Source organism: Delphinus delphis, chromosome 3 (genome assembly GCF_949987515.2).
Source record: "Delphinus delphis chromosome 3, mDelDel1.2, whole genome shotgun sequence".
NCBI classification, from domain to species: Eukaryota; Metazoa; Chordata; class Mammalia; order Artiodactyla; family Delphinidae; genus Delphinus; species Delphinus delphis.
In genome coordinates, this window is record NC_082685.1 from 139,047,893 (window position 1) to 139,068,436 (window position 20,544).

General features: G+C 38.1%; 1 protein-coding gene across 2 annotated transcripts in view; it reads left to right on the top strand.

Annotated features, from left to right (window-relative positions):
• The window catches only part of C6 (complement C6), a 91,979-nt gene that overhangs the window by 15,275 nt on the left and 56,160 nt on the right, over nucleotides 1-20,544 (top strand). For both annotated transcript variants that reach the window (XM_060009543.1, XM_060009542.1), the window contains exons 6-7: nucleotides 3,830-3,968; nucleotides 8,650-8,850. In XM_060009543.1, coding sequence (XP_059865526.1) covers nucleotides 3,830-3,968; nucleotides 8,650-8,850 — 340 coding nt within the window. The remainder of the gene's footprint in view (nucleotides 1-3,829; nucleotides 3,969-8,649; nucleotides 8,851-20,544) is intronic.

Genomic DNA, 20,544 nt, shown 5'->3' on the forward strand with positions numbered 1-20,544 from the left:
CATTACCATCTGGTTCTACTTGCCCAACTTACAAACCAGGAAAAGGAGTTAATCTCAGAGAGATTAACTAACCTGTCCAAGTTTAACAACTAGTAAATGGAGGAACAGGATTCAAACCCAGACTCCAAGACCTGGGTTATTTCTACCATTTCATTCTGATTTGGGACAATATCCACCTTACAGATGAGAACGTAATGGAAGAAACCTCGGTGGGCCACGCAACCCTCCTCCTGATCTTTAAATAATGCTCAGAAATTCTAATGTTCCTCTTTTAGGTCATGAGGACATTGGAAGTTTGGCAAGGGATTCTAAATTCATTAGACTGAGACAGTGTCTGAGAAAACTTGAGGAAATACAAGAAAAATTGAAAACAAGAGCTAAACCTTAGTTGGAAGCATAAGAAAACCCAGTAATCTCTTGTACTCTCCTTTTCTCATGGTAAAGAATTCTTCTTTCAATTTTTGCCCAGAAAACAAATAGTTTTCTACAAACTTTTATTGCTTTGTAGTGGGGTTTTTTTTGTCTTTACTTGTATGGCCAGACTTGCATAAAATGAAATCTTGAGGCACCAAAGACAAACAGAAATTGCAAATACAACCTCATTTGATTAGAATAAAAACTAGAAGCTATTGAAACAAACTCAAGGACAGCAGTACAATGGAACAGCCATTAGTCTGGAAATAAGGGGAGCTGTGTTCTAGACCTACTTCTGTATTAATTCACTAGATCATGATCAAGTAATTGAATATCTCTGGGCTGTAGTTCCCTCATCTGTATGTTGGATGACTACAAACTGATTTGAGGTTCTGTCCTAAGAACTCCTAATTAGAGTTGATTTCATCGAGAATGTTTCAACAGCATCTTATCAGGGTACAGAAATGGTTTCTTTTTTTCCTTTCTTTGGAAGAAAAACTCAGCCAGAAACTCCCACTGATCATCACATTTTCTAATGTTCTGATTGGTTAGGGATGACATTACAAACTCACCTCTTGTTCAGTTGGTCGAGACTCTCGAGTTACAGCTGGGGAGGACCACATGCTCTGTGTACTTTGGCAGAAGGACCGTGTGGGCCCCTGCCAACCAGAGCTGTTGTCCCAAGAGTTCTCAGAAATGAGCAAAACCTACTGGCTCAGGGACAGCCAGTCCTCTCCTCGCCTCCCCAGGGATTGAGAGTTTTGAGAGCTGCTTACTGGAATCTCTCTAACCTGCTGGCCTTAGAATCTCTGCCTCCCGCCAACACATTTCTACCCAAAATAAGAAGTTTCCGGGGTAGCTATCCCTCTTTTTAAATGGCATCTCTCCAGGAAGGAATTTAATAAGACATACCAACATTGGTACTTTGTCAACATCAGTCACAAGGTCTGAAATCTGAAGCAAGAATCAGGCGATAGTAGTATGCTGTTTGCTTTTTCTCAGGCTCATCCAAAGTACAAACGCGTACACAAATACACACACACACACACACACACACACGTATAATACATGAACACACATGCATATTTATGTATCTGTATATATGAAAATTTTAATTAAATTCAAAAAGTTACAAAATATAACATTAAAGCCAAATTAGATAAAGCACTTTAGAAACCTAAAATATTAAAAGCCACAATGTAGTTGAAACACCAAAATATTTAAAGTCAACTTAAATGCCACAGAGGGGAGGAGAAAGAATAGAGCTCAAAATGGCTGCATAGTTGGCTTCACTCCTAAAAGTTTCCTCAGACGCACTCTGACAGAGTCACCTCCACAGAAATCCTACCTTCAGGCTCTCTGCCAGCAGCTGCTACCTTCATAGATTCCTCATGACCTGGGAACCATTCTTCTCAAGCCCTTTCTTGTTTGTGACAAATTTATAGTACATGGTATAAGGCAAAAGGTAAACAATTCTTTTTTCCTCATTGATCCCTCTTAACTCAGAAAATGGAAGAGTCTTAAATACGTGTGTTTGTCATGCAAATTTAAGTACTTTGGAAAGTTCTTTCCAGACCAGCTCCTCTTATTTCCTCTCTCAAATACCCATTGGTACAAATTCAATAAGGGTGAGAATTTGACTAAGAGATACAAGTTACAGAACCCACAGGCATCACTCTTTTTTAAAAAAACAGCTTTACTGAGATCTGATTCACATATGGGTCCTCCTGCTGTGTACCTCATTTATTCTCACACGACTGCCACACTCACAACACTTCTGATGCCAGATGTGGGGTAGGTTTCCCCCAACCAAGCAATTCTCTGTGTCACCAGCCAGGAGCCCTACAGTTTAACTGAATTTTGACCCAATCTACTTGGAGATAGTGTCAGATCCCATAGGTTAGGGGCTCAGTCCTGGAAAACTGCCCCTGCCCCCTGCAATGTCAGATGCCAATTGCAAGTTCAGGTTCTCACCTGTGCCTCTGACACATCGAAGATTTCCAAGAGCTCATCCTTGGGTTTGATTAATCTGCAAAAGCTGCTCACAGAAATCAGTAAAATAACTTACTTATATTTACCAGTTTACTATAAAAGGATATGATAAAGGATACAGATGAACATCCTACTGGGAGAGATGGGTAGGGCAAGGATGTGGGAAGGGGAAGGAGCTCCCATACCCTGGTTAGGTACCACTCCCCCACACCTCCATATGCTCACCAAGCCAGAAGCTCTCTGAACCCCATACTTTGGGTATTTTTATGGCGGCTTCATTACATACGTGTGATAGATCATTACTCCTATTTCTAGCCTCTTTCCCCTCTTTGGAGAATGGAGGGTAGGGCAAAAAATTCCAAGCCTTGAATCATGGCATGATCTTTCTGGTGACCAGCCCCCATCCAGGAGCCCACCAAGAGTCACCTCATTGGAACAAAAGACACTGCTGTCACACAAGAAATTCCAAGGGATTTAGGAGCTCTGTGTCAAAAACTGGGGTCAAAGAACAAATACTAGAAGAAAAGATGCTATTAGTGTTCTCATCATTCAGGAAATTGCAAGGGTTTTGAGAGCTCTGGTCCAGGAAATGGGGGGCAGAGACCAGTATATATATTTTCTATTATCTCATCTTATGTAATCCAGCATTATCAAATTTTTGACACAAAACTTTTTTTTTCACAGAATACATATTAATATCTATAAGAACTTGGAAAACAATTAGCATTCTGAAAAAGTTTTCATCTACCACAAAACAATTTCTTAAATACTTGATTTGTACTAAGCTAATTAATCTCTCTATGCTTCAATTTCCTCATTTGTAAAATAGGTATAATAATTATATCTATATCACATGGTTATCATAAATATTAAGTAAATATAATAATATTAAATACAGATCAAACAGTACTAGACTTATAGTAAATATTATGTAAGCATTTGTTAAACAAATTTTAAATATCATTATAGTTATTAATAAAAACAAACTAATATGATTACAATTCTATTAAAATATTGCTATTACTATTTCATTATTAGCTCTCTATAAGAATTCTTTTACTGTATCATACTGAAGGAAGTGAACCCAGATTGGCATTATGTAATAATTTATTTCATAATCTACTTCCAAAGTTTGTACTGGTTCTGTAACTCATGAAATAATTATAAACTCAAATTTTATGTCATGATGAAAGCCTAGAACAATTAAGTAAATGGAATAGGGAGAACCTAACAGAGCCAGAGGGGCTGAGTTTGGCTTCCAGCCCTTTTTGGATACCTCACCATAAACTACAAAAAAATGGGCTTTCCTTCAAGCCATTTGTCATGAGTCAAAAACATCTAAGAGAATAATTTCTTTCATATACAGTAAATTTTAAAGATTGCTCTACATCTATTGAATTCTTAAAAATTACTTTGTTTATAGGTTTCATTTTCTGGCAGGAGAAGCCAGAGGAGAAGTCCTCGATAACTCTTTCACTGGAGGAATATGTAAAACTGTCAAAAGCAGTAGAGCAAGTAATCCATACCGTTTCCCTGCCAATCTGGAAAATGTCAACTTCGAGGTACGACAGCTTATCATGGGGCACTCCAAGTGCCAATGGTGATTATAAGCTAAATTTCCAATGAAAAATGAGTCATGAAGGAAGGGACAGAATAAAAAGGTAATGAACATTTTTCATCACCTTCTATGTGTTGGTGTTTAATCCTTCCACAACCCAGTAAGGTCAGTGTTATTATCATCAATTTACAGATGGAAAATAAGGAAACTAATTTGTCCAAAGTTAAACAGCTAGTAAGTAGTGGATTAGAGATTTAAGCATAACTTTTCCAAATTCCAGAGTTCATGCTTTCTCCCGTGAACAAATAGCTGTAACATGTCCCCACTCAGATAAATGACTTGGTTTATTCAGAATTTTCTTCTACCATAGTTAGTTCTCTCGGATAACCACAAAATTTAGACATAAAAGAGGGCCTGGCTTCCAAAAAAAAATTAAGATGAATTTAAGTGTAATGGGGGTACTTCTGCCTACCTTCCACCCCATTTTATTAGTTGGTTTGGTTTTCTGTTTGTTTTCCTGAGAGGTAACAAGCAGCATACTATATATTCTCAGAATCTAGCCCAGTGCCTTACACATGATAAGTACTCCATACTTGCTGAACTAAACAATTTGTTTCTTTTAATTTATAAGAGAAACAGGAAAGACATGACTTTAATGGCTACATCCATGCATACAAATTTGACATACTAGAGAGAATTTCAGAAAATCTAATGATTTCTGAGACCACTTTACAGATAGTATGTGTTCAGCAAAATTCATTAAATCTCTTCTAAAAATTTAAAAAAAAATTTTTATATTCATATAAATACAGGCATTTGACAAACTCAATTTAAAAACCATCTAATATATGTTAATGGGTGTGGGGAAATGTCCTTGGGGTCCAACTGCCAAATTCAAACACCTTTGGGGAGACTTACCCTGAGAAGTCCCATCCCTGCCTGGAGGTAGATGCGACAAGAATAACATGTGACTCTGACCAGGTAAAGAGAACACTCACTATCTCCCCACAGATCCAGAAGATGCTAACCCCAGAGGGTCCACCACTACCAAGGGAGGTAGAAAAGGTCTTGCTGGTATGCTGAATAGGAACTCAAAAGAGACCTTTTTCCAAAGAAAAAATAACCTCAAAAATCTGTCAATGATGGAAGATGTATTCTATTCTTACGATGTATTGAGTAGGCTTTGTAGACAGAGCTAAAACCCAGACATTTACATATAATATCATTATGTTGGAGGATGCTTTCTAACTCCTAAACAACCAATCCATAAGCTTACTTTCAAAATACAATAATTTCCAAAGAAACATACTGCCTATATTCTCTGCAAGCATCCCTTTTATACAGTTTTACAAGTGACAAATGTTAATTAAGCTCAGCACAAGAGAGCAAACATGGGCTTAGATAACACTTTACACTTATATGATACTATGCCCTTGAGGTTACTTACATCTATTGTATCTTAAAAATACTATATAATAATTTGCAGGACAAAACACTTAACCATCAAAGCCAACTGTCAGTCCTTGCTAAACATTATAAACCATTAGCTGTCCCACCAAAAAAGTACTAATAATTTGCTACTGTGCATCTCTTCCCAAGTTTGAATTCAGGGGTATCATATAGGTAGCTTGAAATCAGCTATAGTAGGAATATTTATGGCACAAGAAAAGGCAAATGCTGTAGTAAATCACAGATTTTTTTTTTCCCTCTCAAAGAATTGGTTGTTAAACATTTACCAGCAGAATGTTGGATCCACCCATATAATTTAGTAACCCAAGCGTGTATGGCAAGTTATATCAGGAAATACAGCCTGAAAAATCCTCATTCAGAAGAAAGTAGATTCATCTCATTATCCGTGTAGTTCTGAAACTTGTCCAACCTTAAGATGCTGCCTGAGCTGATCTCTAACTATACGTCATTGAATTTTAGATAATATTCAATTGCTGAGGAAGGTCATGGTGATATTTCTTCAAAGATTTGGAAAAGAACAGACCCAAGGTCACAGCTATTGGTTTACTTTCCACTGATCTCTTTATTACTTTGTTCATACCGTTAACAGGCAGCTGTGCAAATCTAAGCTATTCCTTATTGAAAACAGTAGAGGAAGAGAAATTCAGCAGGCATCTGACTTCCTTTCTTCTACAGTATCGGAGCTTATTGAGACAGATGAAATCATGGGCTGGCTGGCACACAAAGATTAGAGGGGGCTCCTGAAAGGAAGACAATTGGACAGGAAGTCAGAATGGAAGACCATAGGAAGAATTCTGTCCCTCAGGGATCTTCCAAACGCTAAATGCAGAGCTAAATACCATAAGATCCCTGCACCAGTCCCCAGAGTTGTATCAGTGTCTCAGGAATCCTCCTCTCGTTTCTTTGGAGCTGCTGCTCGCTACTGGGTGTACGCTAAAGCACTTGCTGTCACCAGCAAACTACAGAGTGCAGTTACCACTAGACTTTTGATTCTTACCAATATACTGACCTACCTAGACAAGGTCTCTTGCTATATCCCAAAGCCTCAAGCCTTCATAGATCTGCAATGCCCCCAAAGCCTCCCTAAATCCCTTGTGAAATTCACAACTTCAGGTTCTGTCTCTAACCCTCACACCACAGAAAGTAGGTGTCACCCTGTCCCCTCCATTCCCCAAGTCTCTCTTAACTCTCTTCTGCCCCTCCCTACAAACCCAGCTCCTTTCTTCAAACACAAAAGTGGAAGTGTCAACACATATCGAGCCCCAGGAGGTCATCAGCCCACAAGATCCACAGGTAGTCAGGAGGGCTAAGAATAAGATGTAAAATGAGGATTAAACCTTTTCCCCAGAGTTTGCTTAACATCTCTTCCTGGGAAATGCTAGGAAGATGGAGCTAATCAGAGCCCACCAGCTGCTCCTTACACCTCACGAAAAGAGCTCATCTTCCTCCTTTCAAATGTTGTCTTGACTTTCCATATTCCCATTCATGAAACAGCATTCCCATTCATTCACTCATTCTCTCTCTCTCTCTCCCCCCCCCCCCCACACATACACATTTACTTGGTCAAAAACTTCTGTTGACTTACCTCCTAAATATCTGTCAAATCCACCACTTTCTCTCTACCCAACCACCATTCCCCTATACCTGGCCATTCTCCTGAATCACTTGGCTGATTGCAACAGTTTTTTAAACTGCTCTCCTTGCCTCTACTTTAGTTATCTGTAGTTAACATGATCTTTGCAAAACAAATGTGATGACAACATTCTCAAGTTTTCAGTCACTCAAATAATATTTTTAAAGAACTTATCAGATGCAAAATCTTGCATTTAGACGTCAATTCAAATGCTTTAGCAGGGCATACAAGGCCAGGCCCCAGTTTCCCAGTTCAATCTAATTTTCCAGCACTGCTCATCTATAAAACTGCCTTCCCACCAAGCCAATATAGGTGGTCAGATTTTCTCTGAGCTTCTGCCCAGGATACCCAATGCCCCTACCTTACGTGCAAATATTGTTTTCTTTAGGCTGACACATCTTTTCTTGTGTGAGAGTTAATTTATAAAATAAAATATTTGTAGTCTGAATTATTTTAGGCAAATGGTAAAGAGATGTCAGCAACTACATTTAAATATGGTGGTACTGCTTTGTTAGCAGATGAGCCTCATTTGTGGACATTTTAAATGCTAACTAGCAGGCCCTGCAATGTCTCAAAGGAACACTGAACTTTTGACTGTATTTTACTGTTGAGCAAGATTCTCTTACAGCTGGGTTATTTCTTCCCTTGACTAATTGTGCAAGCTATTTCATTGTGACATGTGGTTTGCCTCACAGTGCATTTTAATATTGAATATTTTAAAACAAGGGATTTTTCCATTGCACACCAGACAAGCATTTTTTTAATTGGAATATAGTTGATTTATAATGTTGTGTTAGTTTCAGATGTACAGACAAGCATTTTTAACATAAAGAAGTACTCTTCAATCAATTTACTTTGCAACTTTAAAAAATTTGTCCATTGTTCTCCTCTTACCAGCATAATCATAACAAAGATTTACCTTGGACTTGGCAAATACCTGCTCCACTCATAATTCAAGTCCCACTGGCTTTTTTTTTTCTTCTTCCCAGACCCAGTCAGGTGAAAACTGATAACCACCCACCAGGCAGAACCAATGGATTATTTATTTGTCCTCTGTCTTGCAGACTTGGCCAGTGGAGTGCAAATGCCCAACATATGAATGAGACTAAAGGGTTGGTGATGGAGCCAGAGCAGGGTAGGACAGGATCTGCCCTCCCCTTTTCTAGGCCTCACTTTTCTGAAAGATACCTTCCATTAGCTTGCAAATGGCATCAAATTCACAGGCAGATTAAAAATAACTCTCTATTCCTGTCACCTCACTAAATCTCAGTTATGGAGTCATTTCCTTGACAGAGGTTTCCCTGGTATTGCCTCTCTGAGTTTTATAGTTATTTGTGGCACTCCCCTTGGCAACACAACACTACCCACATTGAATTAAGTGTCTGTGATTATCTTTCTTCCTCACTAAACTTTGACTCCCTGAAGACAGGGACTAACACTATACCTCGTTCTCTAGCAAGATGGGTCTTCAACAAACCATTTACTGAATGCATAAATGAATGAATGATCATTGCATTAAGTGTTCACAAGTAACTCCAATATTTCCTAAATTATGTCTTACTTCATATGGATTTTTCTCCAGGTACAAACTGAAGAAGATGATCTGGAAACAGATTTCTATGAGGATTTAATTTCTCTTGATGATAATAAAGATCAACAAAGTTTAGCTATAGGCCAAGAGAAGAGCTCTTTTCATGTACCAATTTTTTATTCCTCAAAGAGAAAGCGAAGCAGCATCCATAATTCTGCCTTCAAACAAGCCATTCAAGCCTCCTACAAAAAGGTAAAGAAATGGTTCCTGATCTTTTTATTCTTTCCTGAAAATTAACACCAATTCCGGCAATCATTCAAGGAGAAGGAGAGAGTTTTTAATATCAAATGAATAGGATTTCTAACACAGATTTAAATAGACTTACTTTTTTGTGGTTATATCCCGCTTCAAAAGTTATAGAGATAATATGTATAATAATGCTTCTTTTTTGCATGCATTTGGCTGTGTTTATGGTTATGTTCTCTTTAACATTTTTCTCATTATTTTAGGTGTATTTCTTGTAAATCACATGCCACAAAATGTTCCTTTTTAAGTGTGATCTGACAGTCTAGGGTCTTTGCTAGAGAAATTCAGCCAACTTATAGTTAGTATATTCCCTGAAATATTTGATCATATTTCTTCCATCTTTAATTTTTTGTACTCAACTTTATTGCTGGGTGCCTATTTCTTTACTTTCGAGTTGTCTGGTCACATTTCTGTTTACTCCTTTTTGTCCTTTTGGTTATTTTGGAAGTTCTACTAAACTTTTAAATTCTGCTGGTAGTTACCTTTCTCTAGTTAACAAGCATAATTAAACATATGTTTTTCTTTTATCCCTTGAAGTAATATCTGTAGCCTCCCAAAGGATGTTTTATTTACCTATTCCCCACATCCCATTCCAAAGATCTCCTTGAAAACATATTTGCTTGTCTTTTTCCCAACACTGTAATAACAGGGCTCCAAAACCTCAGTTTTATTGAGGTAGTTCAAAATCTTTGTATTTCAAGTTATTCCTAGGATTCCTAGGGATTGTTTTGTATTCGTTTATATATTATATATGTTCATTTGTAATTTATTCTGGTTCTTGTCTTCCCAATGAACAATTCCTCACATAACACTTATAAATTCCAAGTTCATAATCTGTATTTTATATTTGCATTATATTTTATATATGTGTGTATATGCATGTGTATATATATATATATATATATATATATGTATATGTATATATCCATCCCATATACTCATTACTGTTGCCTCTTCTTTCATCTTCCCTTCCTTGAGATCCTATTCTCATTCAATAGCCATATTTTTAGTATTTTCTTCAGGTAGGATACATGCAAAGTATATACCCTAAATCCTTATGTATCTACAAATGCCTACCTTTTCACTGAGCAATAAAGATAAAGAACATCATGGCTGGATAAAGGAATCTTGGAACATTGTCTTCTTTTCTTGATAGTTGGTGGATGTTATTCCACTATCTTCTAATTTCTATTGTTACATAGGAAAAATTACATGTAAGTTGATCTTTCTTTTGTTTTCTCTCTGGAAATTTACAATATTTTTGTACTCTAAGTATTGGACTTTTTCCACTAATCTTGCCAGAAACTAATGGAACTCTTTCAATATATAAAAATGCATCTTCATCCATTAATTTTTCCTCATCTGTTCCTGTTTCTTTTATTATTTGCTTATAAAATCTCCTAGATATGTATTCCAACTCTTAAGTGATTTAGGGGATAGACATTTTCTATTTGACATTTTGAGACATTTACAAGTGTCTTTTAAAATGGTATCTGTTCCTCATTACAACCACCACTCTAAGTAGGATTTGTTCTTTTGAAAGAGACGAATGGGGAGACTGAGCCCTGAATCATAGAACCTGAGGGGAGAGGTGAAAAGAATAGACAGAGGTACCAACACCAGAACCAATGGCACCAACACTGGAGGGAACCATTTTATGGCTCCTCCTGTTTTTACCGTAGTGCCCCTCATATTTTTTATTTATTAATCCATACATTTATGTAAATATAAGAACTTATAGCACTACACAGATAATCTTTCCAAGCATTTCATTTATCTTCAAAAGAACCCTAAAAGGTAATAGTGAATTTTTTTTTGCTTTATTTTTATAATTGAAATATAGTTGATTTACAATATTGTGTTAGTTTCCAGTATACAGCAAAGTGATTCAGTTTTATATATATATATATATATATATATATACATACATACATATACACATGTATATATTCTTTTCCATTATAGGTTACTACAACATATTGAATATAGTTCCTTGTGCTGTATGGTAGGACCTTGTTGGTTGTCTATTTTATATATAGTAGTGTGTATCTCTTAATCACAAACTCCTAATTTATCCCTCCCCCTACCTTTCCCCTTTGGCAACCATAAGTTTGTTTTCGAAGTCTGTGAATCTGTTTCTGTTTTGTAAATAAGTTCATTTGTACTGTTGTTTTTTTTAGATTCCACATATAAGCAACATCATATGATATTTGGCTTTTTCTGACTTACTTCTGTCTGACATACTTCACTTGGTATGATAATTTCTAGGTCCATCCATGTTTCTGGATAATAATTTTTTGATGTACTGTAGAGTCCAGTTGTGTCACTGGTGAAGTCAACTTGATACCAGTGTTCTTTGAATGGGAGACTGATCACTGTTTTGCTGAAATCCAAATGTACCACATCCATAGCAGAGGTTCAACCTCCAAGTGGAGGAATGCAGGACTTAGTTCCTGGCCTCTTCTCTCTAGCTGTCTCAGGCCTTGGAGTTCCTGGCCTCTTCTCTCTAGCAGTCTCAGGCCCTTGGAGATACCAACCAGACTCACAGCTTCAAATACTACCTATATGTTGATGAAGCCAATATTTATGTTTCCAGCACTGTCAGTTGAACTCTATTCCAACTGCTTCTTCAACATTTCAACTTGGATTTTAATAAGCAACTCAAAGACAGCATGTCCAAAACTGGGCTCTTGACTTTTCTTCCTGCTGTAACTTGTCCTTTTCCCAGTCTTCTCCATCTTGGGAAAGGCAATTCTAACTATGCAAGTGGCTATGAGTAAAGACCTTGAGGACATGATTGATTCCTTTCTTTTCTTCACATCCCTATATACAATCGATCAGCAAATCCTACTGGCTCTGCCTTAAAAATACATCCAAATTCAGACCATGTTCTATCACCTCCACAGCTACCATCCATGGCTCAAGACACTATGGCCTGGATAATACCAATAGATATCCAAGGGGTCTTCTTCCTTCCTCTTTAACTGTCTTTCAGTCTATTTTCAACAGAGCAGCCAGAGTGATACTGACTGGATACTGGCTATAAATCATACCATTCCGCTGCTCAAACCCTCGAAGATTAAAAGCTTAAGTCTGTCCACTGACCTACAAGACCCCTCATTATTTTTCTGCCTTCATCCCCCATTATTCTCCCCTGTCCTCATTCAATTCAGCTCATAATGCCTCCTCACTGTTCCTCAAACACAGGCGGGCCACACTCTTACCCCAGGACCTTTGCACAAGCTGTTCCATCTACAAGCTTTCCCCCAAGATTTCTGCTTGCCTTCCTTTCATTTTTTTTTTTTTTTGAACTGGAGTATAGTTGGTTTACGCTGCTGTGTCAGTTTCTGCTGTACAGCAAAGTGAATCAGTCATACGTATACATATATCCCCTCTTTTTTGGATCTCCTTCCCATTTAGGTCACACAGAGCACCAAATAGAGTTTCCTATGCTATACAGTAGGTTCCCATTAGTTATCTATTTTATGCATAGTAGTGTATATATGTCAATTCCAATCTGCCAATTCATCTCACCCCCCGTTTCCCCCTTGGTATCCATACCTTTGTTCTCTACATCTCTGTCTCTATTACTGCTTTGCAAATAAGATCATCATTACCATTTTTCTAGATTCCACAAATATGCATTAATATACCATATTTGTTTTCTCTTTCTGACTTACTTCATTCTGTATGACAGTGTCTGGGTCCATCCACATGGCTGGATGTAATATTTTATGGCTGAGTAATATTCCATTGTATATACGTACCATATCTTCTTTATCCATTGCTCTGTTGATGGACATTCAGGTTGCTTCCATGACCTGGCTATTGTAAATAGTGCTGCAATGAACATTGGGGTGCATGTGTCTTTTTAAATTATGGTTTTCTCTGGGTATATGCCCAGCAGTGGGATTGCTGTATCATATGGTAGTTCTATGTTTAGTTGTTTAAGGAACCATACTGTTCTCCACAGTGGCTATATCAATTTACATTCCCACCAACAGTGTAAGAGGGCTCCCTTTTCTCCACACCCTCTCCAACATTTGCTGTTTGTACGTATTTTTGATGATGGCCATCCTGACTGGCATGAGGTGATACCTCATTGTAGTTTTGATTTTCATTTCTCTAATGATTAGTGATGCTGAGCAACTTATCATGTATCTCTTGGCCATCCGTATGTCTTCTTTGGAGAAATGTCTATTTAGGTCTTCTGCCCATTTTTTGATTGGATTGTTTGTTTTTTTTGATATTGAGGTACATGAGCTTTTTCTATACATTGGAGATTAATCCCTTGTCAGTTGCTTCATTTGCAAATATTGTCTCCCATTCTGAGGGGTGTCTTTTCATCTTGCTTATGGTTTCCTTTGCTGTGCAAAAGATTTTAACTTTCATTAGGTCTCATTAGTTTATGTTTGTTTTTTATTTTCATTACTCTAGGAGGTGGGTCACAAAAGATCTTACTGTGATTTATGTCAAAAAGTGCTCTATTTTTCCTCTAAGAGTTTTACAGTGTCTGGCCTTACATTTAGGTCTTTAATCCATTTTGAGTTTATTTTTGTGTATGGTGTTACATTCTTTTACATGTAACTGTCCAGTTTTCCCAGCACCTCTTATTGAAGAGACTGTCTTTTCTTCCTTGTATAGTCTTGCCTCGTTTTTCATAGATTGGGTGACCATAGGTGGTGGGTTCCACGGATATATATTTCTGTTTTTGTGCCAGTGCCATACTGTCTTGATTACAGTAGCTTTTTAGTATAGTCTGAAATCAGGGAGTCTTATTCCTCCAGCTCCATTTTTCTTTCTCAAGATTGTTTTGGCTATTCAGGGTTTTTTGTGTTTCCAAACAAATAGTAAAATTTTTTGTTCTAGTTCTGTGAAAAATGCCATTGGTAATTTGATAGGGATTGCACTGAATCTGTAGATTGCTTTGGGTAGTATAGTCATTTTCACAGTATTGATTCTTCCAATCCAAGAACATGGTATATCTCTCCATCTGTTTGTGTCATCTTTAATTTCTTTCATCAGTGTCTTATAGTTTTCTGCATACAGGTCTTTTGCCTCCTTAGGTAGGTTTATTCCTAGGTATTTCATTCTTTTTGTTGCAGTGGTAAATGGGAGTGTTTCCTTAATTTCTTTTTCTGATCTTTCATTGTTAGTGTATAGGAATGCAAGGGATTACTGTGTATTAATTTTGTATCCTGCAACTTTACTAAATTCATTGATTAGCTCTAGTAGTTTTCTGGTGGCATCTTTAGCATTCTCTATGTATAGTATCATGTCATCTGCAAACGGTGACAGTTTTACTTCTTCTTTTCCAATTTGGATTCCTTTTATTTCTTTTTCTTCTCTGATTGCTGTGGCTAAAACTTCCAAAACTATGTTGAATAATAGTGGTAAGAGTGGACACCCTTGTTTGTTTCTGATCTTAGTGGAAATGGTTTCAGTTTTTCACCACTGAGAATGATGTTTGCTGTGGGTTTGTTGTATATGGCCTTTATTATGTTGAGGTAGTTTCCCTCTGCTCACTTTCTGGAGAGTTTTTATTATAAATGGGAGTTGAATTTTGTCAAAAGCTTTTTCTGCATTTATTGTGATGATCATATGGTTTTTATCCTTCAATTTGTTAATATGGTGTATCACATTGATTGATTTGCATATATTGAAGAATCCCTGGGATAAACCCCACTTGATCATGGTGTATGATCCTTTTAATGTGTTGTTGGATTCTGTTTGCTAGTATTTTGTTGAGGATTTTTGTGTCTATGTTCATCAGTGATATTGGCCTGTAATTTTCCTTTTTGTGATATCTTTGCCTGGTTTTGGTATCAGGGTGATGGCAGCCTTATAGAATGAGCTTAGGAGTGTTCCTCCCTCTGTGATTTTTTGGAAGAGTTTGAGAAGGATAGGTGTTAGCTCTTCTCTAAAAGTTTCATAGAATTTGCCTGTGAAGCCATCTGGTCCTGGACTTTTATTTGTCGGAAGATTTAACCACAGTTTCAATTTCATTACTTGTGATTGGTCTATTCATCTTTTCTATTTCTTCCTGGTTCAGTCTTGGAATGCTGTACTTTTCTAAGAATTTGTCCAATTTTTCCAGGTCATCCATTTTATTGGCATATAGTTGCTTGTAGTAGTTTTTTATGATCCTTTGTATTTCTGCAGTGTCAGTTGTAACTTCTCCTTTTTCATTCCTAATTTTATGGATTTGAGTCCTCTCCCTTTTTTTCTTGATGTGTCTGGCTAAAGACTCAATTTTGTTTGTCTTCTCAATGAAGCAGCTTTTAGTTTTATTGATCTTTGCTATTGTTTTCTTCATTTCTATTTCATTTATTTCTGCTCTGATCTTTATGATTTCTTTCCTTATACTAACTTTAGGGGTTTTTGTTGTTGTTCTTCTTCTTCTTTCCTTAGCTGCTTTAGGTGTAAGGTTATGTTGTTTATTTGAGATATTTCTTGTTCCTTGAGGTAGGATTGTATTGCTATAAACTTCCCTCTTAGAACTTCTCTTGCTGCATCCCATAGGTTTTGGATCATCGTGTTTTCATTGTCATTTGTCTCTAGGTATTTTTTGATTTGCTCTTTGATTTCTTCAGTGATCTTTTCGTTAATTAGTAACGTATTGTTTAGCCTCCATGTGTTTGTGTTTTTTACAGTTTTTTTCTGTAATTTATTTTAATTTCATAGTGTTGTGGTTGGAAAAGATGTTTGCTATGATTGCAATTTTCTTACATTTATTGAGGCTTCATTTGTGACCCACGATATGATGTATCCCGGAGAATGTTCCATGTTCACTTGAGAAGAAAGTGTATACTTTTGTTTTTGGATGGAATGTCCTGTAAATTTAAATTAAGTCCATCTGGGCTAATGTGTCATTTAAAGCTTGTGTTTCCTTATTAATTTTCTGTCTGGATGATCTGTCCATTGTTGAAAGTGGGGTGTTAAAGTCCCCTACTATAATAGTGTTACTGTCAATTTCCCCTTTTATGGCTGTTAACATTTGCCTTATGTATTGAGGTGCTCCTAAGTTAGGTGCATAAATATTTACAATTGTTATACCTTCTTCTTGTATTGATCCCTTGATCATTATGTAGTGTCCTTCCTTGTCTCTTGTAACATTCTTTAATGTCCATTTTATCTAATATGAGTATGGCTACTCCAGCTTTCTTTTGATTTCCATTTGCATGGAATATCTTTTTCCATCCCCTCACTTTCAGTCTGTATGTGTCCCTAGGTCTGAAGTGGGTCTCTTGTAGACAGCATATATATGGGTCTTGTTTTTATATCCATTCAGCCAGTGTATATCTTTTGGTTCGAGAACTTAATCCATTTACATTTAAGGTAATTATCAATATGTTTGTTCCTATTACCATTTTCTTAATTGTTTTGGGTTTGTTTTTGTGGGTCTTTTTCTTCTCTTGTGTTTTCCACCTAGAGAAGTTCCTTTAACATTTATTGTAAAGCTGGTTTGGTGGTGCTGAATTCTCACAGCTTTTGCTTGTCTGTAAAGCTTTTGATTTCTCTGTCAAATCTGAATGAGATCCTTGCTAGGCAGAGTAATCTTGATTGTAAGTTTTTCCTTTTCATCACTTTAAATATATCCTGCCATTCACTTCTGGCTTGCAGAGTTTCTGCTGAAGAATCTGCTGATAACCTTCTGGAGATTCTCTTGTATGTTATTTGTTGCTTTTCCCTTGCTGCTCTTAATATTTTTTCTTTGTATTTAATTTTTGTTAATTTGATTAATATGTGTCTAGGCGTTTTTCTCCTTGGGTTTATCCTGTATGGGACTTTCTTCACTTCCTGGACTTGGGTGACTATTTCCTCTCCCATGTTATGGAAGTTTTCAACTATAATGTCTTCAAATATTTTCTCAGACCCTTATCTTTCTCTTCTTCTGGAACCCCTATAATTCAAATGTTGGTGCATTTAATGTTGTCCCAGAGATCTCTGAGACTCTCCTCATTTCTTTTCATTCTTTTTTCTTTATTCTGCTCTGCAGCAGTGAATTTCACCATTCTGTCTTCCAGCTTACTTACCCATCTGCCTCAGTTATTCTGCTACTGATTACTCTAATGTATTTTTCATTTCTGTTATTGTGTTCTTCATCACTGATTGTTCTTTAGTTCTTCTAGGTCCTTGTTAAACATTTCTTGTATCTTCTCAATCCATGCCTCCATTCTATTTCCGAGATCTTGGATCATATTTACTATCATTACTCTGAATTCTTTTTTAGGTAGATTGCCTATTTCCTCTTCATTTATTTGGTCTTGTGGGTTTTTAACTTGCTCCTTTGTCTGCAACATATTTCAATGTCATTTTGTTTTGTCTAACGTACTGTGTTTGTGGTCTCCTTTCAGCAGGCTACAGTGTTGTAGTTCCTCTTGCTTCTGTTGTCTGCTCCCTGGTGGATGAAGTTGGTCCAGGTGCTTGTGTAGGCTTCCTGGTGGGAGGGACTGGTGCCTGTGCTTTGGTGAGTGGAGCCTAGTCTTTTCCTTCTGATAGACTGGACCACATCAGTTGGTGTGTTTTGGTGTTTCTGTGAGCTTAGTACAACTTTTGGCAGCCTGTCCACTGATAGGTGGGGTTGTGTTCCTGTCTTGCTGGTTGTTTGGTGTGAGGTGTCCAGCAGTGGAGCCTGCATGCAGTTTGGTGGAGCTGGGTCTTGGTGTCAAGATGGTTATCTCCAGGAAAGCACACACCGATTAATATTTCCTGGTACTAGGAATTCTCTGGTGGTCCAGCATCCTGGACTTGGCACTCCCACCCTGGATGCGTAGGCCTGATCCCTGGCAGGAAACCAAGAGCCCACAAGCTGCACAGTGTGTCCAGAGAAAAAAGGAAAAAAAGGGAAAAGAAAACAAACAGATAAACAAAACCCAATACAAATGACAAAAACAAACAACACAAAAAAAGGAAAAAAGAAAACAGACAAAACCCAAAACAAACAATAAAAACAAAAACAAGCAAATAAAAAAAGACAAAGAAAACAAAAAAAACAGGAGAACAAACAAAAGAGCTCAAAAATGAAAACCATCAAAGACTAATTTAACAAAAATAAAAAACTAAACAAAAAAAGAAAGCAAACTAAATAAAAGGCAAAGAAACTATAAAACAAACACACAAAATGACCAAAAAAGAACAAAAACAGAAAAATAAACACAAACCAACAAAAAAGTAAAGTAAAAATAGAAAAAAAATTTTAAATATTAAAAAATAAAATATAAAAAATAAAAACAACAAAAACTGAACAAAATGAAACAAACAAAAAAGAATAGTGATAAGAATATTTTCCTGGGGACTCTGCTGTCAGTGTCCTTGCTCCCACAGTGAGCCACAGCCCAAATCCACCTCCCCAGGAGGCCCTCCAATACCTCTATGTAGGTCTCAACCCTCTGTGGGCTCTGTAGGGACAGCTCAGACTCCAACCTGGCCCGGCTTCCATGTGTACTTGCCCCCAAAGTCCACTGCTTTTAAAGCTAGACAGTTCTCTGTTGTGGGAACACTCATTGTCTATTCAGGTATTCCACAGATGCGGGATTTACCAAGCTGATAATGCGGGTTTAATCCACGGCTTGTACAGCTGCGTGGAGTGATTTCCTCCTCCTTAGTCACACCACCACTGAGGGTCAGCTTTGGCTTTGGCCCCACCTCTGCATGTGTGCCCCCCTCCAGCATCTGTTCCCTGCCAAGGCAAGAGGGAGCAAAAGCCACACTTGATTGGAGCACACTTATTCTATCAGGCCAGGGCGGGGTATGGCAGCCACAACTGGGGTGTGTGTGAAGTGTCTGTGCCAGCAGAGACCAACAGGCAGTTGCAACAGACTGGGATGCACTCACTCTGGTGGGAGTCCTTCCCAGTGCCGCAGAGGCAGGGGCTGGCATGTGGGGGCAGTGGCGGCCCTGCCCCTTGAACACCACTCAAAGATGGCACTTTGTTTCCTAGGCAGACCACAATTCCTCTAGGGGCATTCCTGGCCTCAGAGCCCCTCACTCCTGTCCCCTGTTGTATCCGTGCAGCCAACAGTGGTCCTTTCCCCAGATATTCTCTCTTAACCCCACACTTTAGCACTCAGCCCCTGCCAGCACTGGCAGATTCCCATCTCAGGCAGGAGCACCCAGGGCTGATTCCCGAGGAGGCTTTGGCATGGGCAATGCTCAGGAACCTGGAGCCTATGCAGGGAGAGGAGGCCTTGGATTGAGGGGCAGGTGAGCCTGCTCAGATGGGTGCTCCTCCCAGTGCCCATGGAGGCCAAAACAGTTGGGTGGGGAAGGAGGTTACAATGGTGGCCCCACCCCTTGTGTGCCACTCAACAATGACGTCTTGCTTCCATGGTGTCTCAGGCTTCTGCAAATTTTTCCGGTTGTGGATCTCCTCACTCCTGTCCCTTTCACAGCCAACAGCTGTCCCCTCCCTGGGTCCATGCTCCAAACCCCACTTTCCAGCACCCAGCCCCCCTCTGCACCAGGAGACACACGACTCAGGCTGGGATGTGCAGAGCTGTGTTGTAGACCATGCGCACAGCTCTTACTTTGTCCTGCCTTCCACAGACGGTCTGCTGCATTCCCCTTTGATCCTCTGAAGGTCCCTTTCTGTCCCAGCTGAATTCCCCACCATGAGGGGGCTTTACTGAGTGCAGGAACCTCTCCTCACCTTTGGCTTCCTACCAGGGGTACTGGTCCTTTTTTTGATTCCTCTTTTCTTTTGTCTTACCCAGTCGTGAGGGGATTTTTCTAGTCCTTTTAGGTGTCTGAAGTCTTCCGCTAATGTTCAGCAGGTGCTCTGTGAGAATTCTTCCATTTGTAGATGTATTCTATTTTTTTTTTAATTGGGATATAGTTGCTTTACAATGTTGTGTTAGTTTCTGCTGTACAATAAAGTGAATCAACTATATGTATACATATATCCCCTCCCTCTTGATGTACTTGTGAGGAGAGATGAATTTAGCATCCTCCTATTCTGCCATCTTGACTCCTCCCCCTCAGTAGTAGATGTTTTTAACACCATTTTGCAGATGAGTAAATTGAAGTCCATATATTTATTTTTAATTCAACAGAATTCATCAAATACCTACCATGTGTCAGGCACTACACTAAAGTCCAAGAAGTCAAGTCACTCCCATGATCTTACTATGAGTAAATGCCAGAGTTGGGAATTAAAATCAATTGTCTAATTTTTTCCCACTATCACATCTACCACATTATATCTCAAGCTACTTGCTTATTCATTCATTCCTTTATTCATCATTTCACCAAACTCTGGAAAGAGTATAGCTCTGGTGATATGAGCATGTTGAGAAAGAATAAAATAAATTCCTTTTATAACACAGATTGTTAGTTCACTTTTGAATGGACTCTGGGTCATATTGTTCCCCTCACACTTACCAAATTATATTCTTAAGACAAGTTAGTGTCAGAATTACCAGGAGGTAAAAAGACACCTCCCCAGACCCTTCTTTTAATTTATTGATTCAGCATGTCTGGGATTGGGCGTGTGAGTCTGGCTTTTTTTCAATAAGTCCCCCAGCTTGCTCTGAAGCAAATCTATTATTTATAAATATATACCAGCCTCAAAATTAAGGTTTGCTTCACAGAATTTGTTTATAAATGTTTCAAACATGCTAGAGAACACTTGTAAAACCC